Raw genomic sequence first — 7,324 nt, forward strand, 5'->3', positions numbered from 1 at the left:
GGTGGCTGCAGTGAGTGCTTGGTCTGTCTCAGAAGTGTCTGCCGCGCCCTGTATTGTTACCAGTTGTGAGGCATGGCTTCAGAGCTACAGGGCTTTCCACCTCTTCATCAAAGAGAGGGTGACTCCCAGGAAAGTCTGCCTCTGCTCCCGCATTGCAAATGGCCTAACACCCTGGGATGAGAAATTCCCAGAAGGCACTCTGCAGCAATAATGGTTCTCTGGTCCTTCACGGTCCCCTCCCACAGCCCACTGTTCTCTGCTGTGGTGAAGGAGGTAAATGCTGGTGCTGCTAATGTGGTCTATCCTTTCTCCCTGTCCACACTGAAGCCATTCTCGTGCCTGCTGGGAACACTGTGTGACACATGCCTACAGTGTGACGTGTTCTGGAAAGGAAACTGTTCCCCAGCAGTTAGAGAGAACACCTGGAAAGAGGAAGCACAAAGGCACTCATCCTGGGCTTTGCCACTTTCTGGACATGCCTTTCAGTAAAGAAAAATTCACTCATTTCCTCTGAGCCAAAATGACAGTACCAGAGTTTTGTGTGAGGGGCTGGAGAAATAACTCAGTGCTTAAGAGTGACTTGTTGCTCTTGAAGAGGACTTGAGTTTGGTTCCCAGCGCCCACATGTGCCCAACAACCATCTATAACTCTAGTTCCAAATGATCTGATACTTAAAAAAAATTTTAATGACTTATTTTGTTTTTATTTCATGGACATTGGTATTTTCTCTGAATGCAAGTCTATATGAAGGTGTCATATCCCCTGGAGTAGCAGACAGTTGTGAAACACTGGGTGCTGGGATTGAATCCAGGTCCTCTAAAAGAGCAACCAGTGCTCTCAGTCACTGAGCCATCTGTCTCTATAGCCCTGATCTGATATTTTTATATGACTTTCATGGGCACCAGGCATACACATGGTGCATGTATGTACATGGAAACAAAACACTCATAAGTATAAAAAGGATTCTATATGGTATGAAGGGACAGGCAAGGGAGAAAGCCAGTAGATGAAAAGGAATGACTTCCATGCTTCTGTATACTCTAGGTCAAGCTCAAGACCATGGACACACTGCTGTGGCTTTCCTTCTGTGGCTTCAGGGCTATATTGCCTCATCGCCACCCCACATGCTTATCTGGTTCTTTCTCTCATTTTTTAAAAAAAATTAATAAACTTTAGTTTTTTGAGGAGTTCATAATAGTTTAACAGAAAGTACCGTCTAGATATAAAATTCCACTCCTGACAGGCACCACTCTCATCATCATCCCTTGCCGAGATGGTGCCTTTGCTGCCCTTAAGTTGACACTCCCCTTCACTATTGCCCAGGGCTGTAGTTCATCTCAGAGTTCACTCTAGGTGCTGCATAGTCTATGGGTTTATACACTTCATCATGCACAATAGTTTTACTGCCAGCAACTCCCCTGTATTCCACCTATCCATCCTTCCCTAATCATAGACTTTGAACTTTTTGCTTTAAAGTTTTGCCTGTTCTAGAAAATCCTATAGCTGGAGCCATACAGTATGCAGACTTTCTAGGCTGACTTTTCTCACATGGCGATATCAACTGAGTTTACTCCATGTCTTGTGGTTTGGTAGTTTATTGCATTTTATTATTGAATGCTATTTCATTGTTTGGATATAACATTGTTTGTCTGTTCATATTACTAAAGGATATCCTGGTTGCTTCCGAGGTTGGGAAATTATGAATGCAAATGCTACAAACATCCATATGTAGCATTTTGTGGAGAAGAAAGCTTGCAGCTTATTTGTCTAAATAACAAGGAATTAAGTTACTAGGGTGTATGAAAAAAGATATGGTTATCTTTGTTAAAACAAAATGAAAACAAACAAACAAAAAAAACGCCCAACAATCTTAACTCCATTACTTATACTGTCCTTTTTTCAAATGGTCTGACCACATATTTGTTTATACAAATGGTCACACCGGCTGAAGAGATGGCCCAGCCATTAAAGGTTAGGCTTACAACCAAAATGCAAATTGTCATACAAGCTTATTTGCAAATTCCATTCCCTGTCGTACTTGGTCTGGCTGTGATGCTAGCAGAGCAAGGTCAGGATTACATAATTGTGCAGGAGCCAAAAGCCCTAATCTTTCTTCAGATTTATTGAGTAATCTTTCAGGGAACCAGCTCCATCCTCTGGCTCTCTTCTTCCTTCTTTGGGCACTGGGAGATGCTGGTCATAGGGCACCTGAGCTGGATTGACATACAGGTTTAGGACAGGGCATACGATTTGATCTTGTAAATGTTGGTTGCTGTTATTATTATGCATAAGCAAACTTGTAACATTAAAAATTGTGGCTGGATTCATGCCTGTAGAGGTTGGTGTTTGTGTCTTGAGACTTCTCTAGGATTTATTAAAAATTTTTCAGCTGTGAGCTTCATCTACCAGTACACTGAATTATTTATTGTGATCAACCATGATGCTAGCTAACTTTTTTTTGGCATGTTTAAGCTGTTATTTCCAGATATTTTGAGATAATTGTACTACAATATTTATTTCATTGGAATGCAGCCGTATATGGATTCAAAAGTTTTTCCTCCCAATGTTTTTTTATTACATATCTCTGCTTTAAATAGAAATCCAAAAACAGTTGTCAGGTACTTGTTCCAGAGAGAGGGGGTAAGGAAATCATATGGGCTGGTGGCCTGTGGTTTGGAGGAATGGTGAGGAGGTGAGTAATGGTGCCTGCTATAGTGGTCTTGGGTCTAACCCTCAACAAGTGGTCTCTACTATGGAAAGAAGTGAGTGTGTGAGAGACAGAGACAGAGAGACAGAGAGAGAGAGAGAGAGAGAGAGAGAGAGAGAGAGAGAGAGAGAGACGCAGCCAGATGCATCTGGTAGAATCCAAAGCAGAGAAAGAAAGAAACACACTAAACACAGCCAGGGCTATCAGTGTGAGGGGGAGAACAGCATGGGATAGAGACAAGAGAACAAATAAAGAAGCAGGAACAGGAAGAGTGCCTGGCTGAAATAGCATGGTTATGAGGAGAATGTGTAGCTGGGGAAGAGAAAACAATTTAGGGTGAGGGAGGAAGTGAGAAGTGTTAGGATGTTCACATAGACTTTGAAATGTATAACAGGTCCTCATGATACAGAAGGAGATTTGCAGCACAGGTGTCCCTTCTGCAAATGTAAGGGGAATGGCTTCTTTTGGTAGAGGAGTTCCAAGTTCCAGAGGAACAAGAGCTTCTATCTAATTGCCAGAAATCCTCCTACACTCCTGGTTGAGCTCGTTTCCGGATATTTGTATTGTCTTTTTGAGTTTGGGGAATTGGAGTTTCCTTTGGACTTAACAGTATCTTTGCATCATAATTACTCAGGGTCTTCTGCTCCACATCTAGCCCTGTAAACCTCAGAGAGCATCTTTTCTTGTAGGTACCAATATTTCATGCCTGAATAATTCATAAATTCGTGATGGTGGGAGACGGTCCATCGCAAACCCAGGGGTAGAGGGATCAGGGTGGGTGGGGGCACAGGGGAGAAGGCGTTTCTGGCATCCAGTCTAAGATAGGGACTTATTGGAGAATTCCAGCCCTGGGGAGATACAAGCCTCTCCCCTCCTTTCTAGCACCCCAAACACAAACAAACAAAAGTAACCCACAACACTTCTATTAGGAGAAATAATATCTTTATTGACAGCCAGCTAACAGGAGAACACCCTATCACTCTTGCCTGGACAAAAGGTTACTCATAGTTCCGTGGCTGGGGCCCCCACCCACTTCTGTTAACTTCCCAAACTGTAACCTCTCTAGCATCACCTGAGTCCAGGAGACAGTTGGGGCAGAATTACAAGGAAATAACTGGAATATACAGCGGGCAGCAGCCTACATCTGTCTCTCCTCCTTCCTGCTTCTAGGCCAGAAAGTCAAGTCCGTGTACTCATCTGGGGGGTCACTGGCAGGTCCTTACAGATGTTCTGAAGATAGTGCCAGATGAGTTGGTCACAGGCGCATGCATACATGTTAGAAAGTATGCTGAGTGTCCCTGTTACTTCTTTCTTTCCCTATGGGTCCAACTTGTGAGAGGGAGGTTCAAGTCATCAGTCACATGAGGGAGGGCTCTACTGTCAGAGCCGGAGAAAGCATGGGGCATCCTCAGAACTGTGTCATTTCCTTTCATTGAGTTTAGCTCTGACCCAGAATTGATGTATGGCAGGATATTCTGAGAAAGGGATCCTTGGACTCATGGTTTCTCAGCTTTGAAGCCCAATCGGTTGCAGTCTCCAGGGAGGACATCTGTGGGTGCTTCCCATCACAGCAGTATGTGGCCTACCTCTACAAACACATGAAGACTCCATCCAGGGGTCTCATCCCCTAGGACCAAAGCACAAACCTTGACACTAAGTCACAAGGAGCATCCATTCTCTTCATGCAATCACACAAGACACTGCAGATCCAACCTTTGTATCAATTCTGAGGGAGAACAACTTGCAAATTAAAAAGTAACTCAAATCTCGGATCCAAAGTCCGGTTTCATTTGGCAACATGCTGGACAGCTAGCTGTTGGTTCAGATGGCTAGGGATGTCCACTGGTGGCCAAAAGTTCTCAGAGGCAGGAGCTAAACCTGTGTCTGCTTTGTTCAAGTCCATCTCTGTGAGTGGCAGGGAGATTTTGGGGGTACCATTCAAGATTCTACAGGTCTGTGAATTCTGTGGATGGTCCACGGCAGCTTCGGCTTCAGCAGTATCGACCAGGATCGTGGAGGCCCCAGAAGCTTGGCCGAAGAGTTTTCTCACTGGCAGTGTGAATTGAGTGTCCAAAAGCTTGGACGTTGAATGGCATGGGGATTTAGAGCTCACCCTAGTGTAAGGGCAGCTGTTGTGGGCTCTGCCTACCAGATTTCTGAGGGGTCCCAGGTGGGGATGCCTCCGGGTCATAGTAGATGCCCCCTGAACCCGTGTGTAGGTCCCAAGGGTCAGTTCTTTCTTGGGGGTTGAGGTCACCTCCAGAGAGTCCACAGCTTCATGACCCCCTTCGTGTTTCCACGGCTCATGTCGCTCAGGCTGCAGGATCCGCACAAAGGCATCCATGGAGAAACACACCCTGGCCTCCCCACAGCTGCACTGTGTAGCCACCTTGCCATAGTCGATCCACCTCGGGGTGGCGAAATTGATGGCCTCTGCACAGTTGAAACCGTGGTTGAAGCCAGCGTGGTAGCCATAGGGAAAAGTGACCATGAACTCCCCAGCCTCCTGGGTCATGCGGCCAAAGGGGATGCCGTTCTCCTTGAGCACAGTGGGAGAGATGAGTGCCACCTTGTGCCTCAGGAAAGCCTGGCAGCCCTGGGAGCTGCCCGGGAACAGCTGTTTGGCCAGGTTCTCCAGGCGCCGGCCATGCTCAGGGGGCACTGCGTACCACGTCTTGGGCTGCCCAAAATGCAGGTAGTTGATGCTGTACAGGTCCATGTCCTCCGTGTGCCAGGCGAAGGTGGTCTTCCACATGCCGAAGTACAAGTAGGGCGTGTTGACGCCCTCAATCACAATGCCACATTCCTGTTTCAAGAGGTCCAAAATGCTTCCCAGGTGTGCCACGTTCCAATGCTGAGTGTTCTCATCAAACAGGGAGCCGCTAACGTCAGCACCATAAATTGGCGACCCAAAGAAGCGATTCTTCCAGTATTTTCTTTCCAAATCTTCAAAACTCACGTGTGGTGGGGTCCGGTATTTTTTGCTATTGGCCAGGTCCCGGTACTGCCCCACTGTCATGGCTTTCTTCTTCTTATGGAATTGAGTGAACACACCTGCCTTGCCAGACACCACTTGCTGCAGGGGTGCGGCTATTAAAATGTCACTGAGATCTTCATAGAATTGCCTGGCTCTCCACTCCTTGGGCGGGATGACCTTGGCCAGGCCAGCTCGGTGTGCCCCTTGGGATTCCATGTAGTCAATGTACTTGCTGAAATCTGAAAACTCTCTCATGGTTGGGCGGAAGGTCATGATGGTACTGCCTGAGCTCTGGAGGTCCTGCTCGGATGCCATGGCTACTCTAGCTCTGAGACCTTGGGATTTTCAGGAGGGATCTGTCTGTCAGTCTGTCTGTTTTCTTCTTTTTCCCCCCTGCCTTCCTGCAGTATTTTCTTCAATCTCTCTTTGGTCCTTAAGCACTCTCTTTTCTTCCTTCTTCTCCTTTTCCCAGTTCTTTAGTCTCCTGTTAGTCAAGGTTCCCTGGGAGTTGGTAGCCAGAGATCAGGAATTCAAGGTTGATGCCATAGGGTCCCCCTGGATAGAAGAGAAATAAAATGTTTAGTCATCGATTCAAGAAACTTCATGAACTAAAATCTAAGAACACAATACAAATGAAAACTGAGGATTTTAGCAGGGCAGTGGTGGCACACGCCTTTAATCCCAGTACTCAGAAGGCAGAGACAGGCAGATCTCTCTGAGTTCCAGATCAAGCCTGGTCTACAATAGAGTTCCCGGACAGGCCCCAACACTACAGAGAAGCACTGTCTCAAACAACCAAGGGGGTAGGGGAAGAAATAAAGAAACCAAAAATTTCAGCTGGGTGGTGGTGGTCAGCAGGCCACACCTCTAATCCAGGACTCTGGAGGCAGAGGCAGGCAGATCTCTGGGAGTTAAGACCAAGCCTGGTCTACAGATCAAGTTCTAGGACAGCCAAAGTTACAGAGAAGCACTGCCAAATAACAAGAGGGGCTGGGGGAGAAAGCCAAAGATTTCAAATGCAACTCTGTCTGACACATTCCACCCCCCAAAAGGAAACAAATTAGCCTCTCCCCAAAAGAAATACAATCGAAAATGTAATCCAATGGCCATGGTATTTAAAAACTAAAAATCTGGCAATTCAGTAAGAAAGACTCTGGCCTTTGGGAAACAGGGAACACCCGGAGAATCAGATTCTATGCCACAGGGAAGGACCCAAGAGACAGAGTTAATTGTTCCCAGCCAGAAATGGTCGTGGATGGCTGGCTAACTATGCTTAGAACCCCTCCAGCCCCCATACTACATAAGGGTAAGAACTAAGTGGACTGCCAACCCCTTGACTGACAAAACTCATTGTGACCAGGGACAGACCAGATTAACATAGCCCACAGGAATCAGACCAAAATGCAATCAATAGGAGGAGGCAACACAAATGGATCCCAGACAAAACTGGCACACTAAAGCTAATGGTTGGACAGACATTTCTAATGCCTAGGAGAGTGACTGAATCTTGTGAACCCTTAAAACTGGTCATTTTCTCAGAAGAACAAACATCCAAAAGTTGTTGAAGAGAGACACAGATGACTTACCTATAGCAACAGAATGGAGAATGTCCTCGCTGAAGACAGTACAGCACCAGAGAG

The 7,324-nt window shown here is 46.2% G+C and overlaps 1 protein-coding gene across 1 annotated transcript; it reads right to left on the reverse strand.

Annotated features, from left to right (window-relative positions):
• Positions 1-3,667: 3,667 nt before the first annotated feature.
• On the reverse strand, positions 3,668-6,229 carry LOC100767737 (lysine-specific demethylase 4D). Its single transcript, XM_027410813.2, has one exon. It carries the CDS (start codon positions 5,997-5,999, stop codon positions 4,494-4,496), a length of 1,506 nt encoding a protein of 501 aa, XP_027266614.1. The 5' UTR covers positions 6,000-6,229; the 3' UTR covers positions 3,668-4,493.
• Positions 6,230-7,324: the final 1,095 nt, after the last annotated feature.

The sequence above is a fragment of the Cricetulus griseus genome, chromosome 4 (assembly GCF_003668045.3).
Source record: "Cricetulus griseus strain 17A/GY chromosome 4, alternate assembly CriGri-PICRH-1.0, whole genome shotgun sequence".
NCBI classification, from domain to species: domain Eukaryota; kingdom Metazoa; phylum Chordata; class Mammalia; order Rodentia; family Cricetidae; genus Cricetulus; species Cricetulus griseus.

Excerpts from the sequence above, each read along its gene's own strand:
- LOC100767737 (XM_027410813.2), bottom strand. The coding sequence starts at position 5,999 with ATGGCATCCGAGCAGGACCTCCAGAGCTCAGGCAGTACCATCATGACC.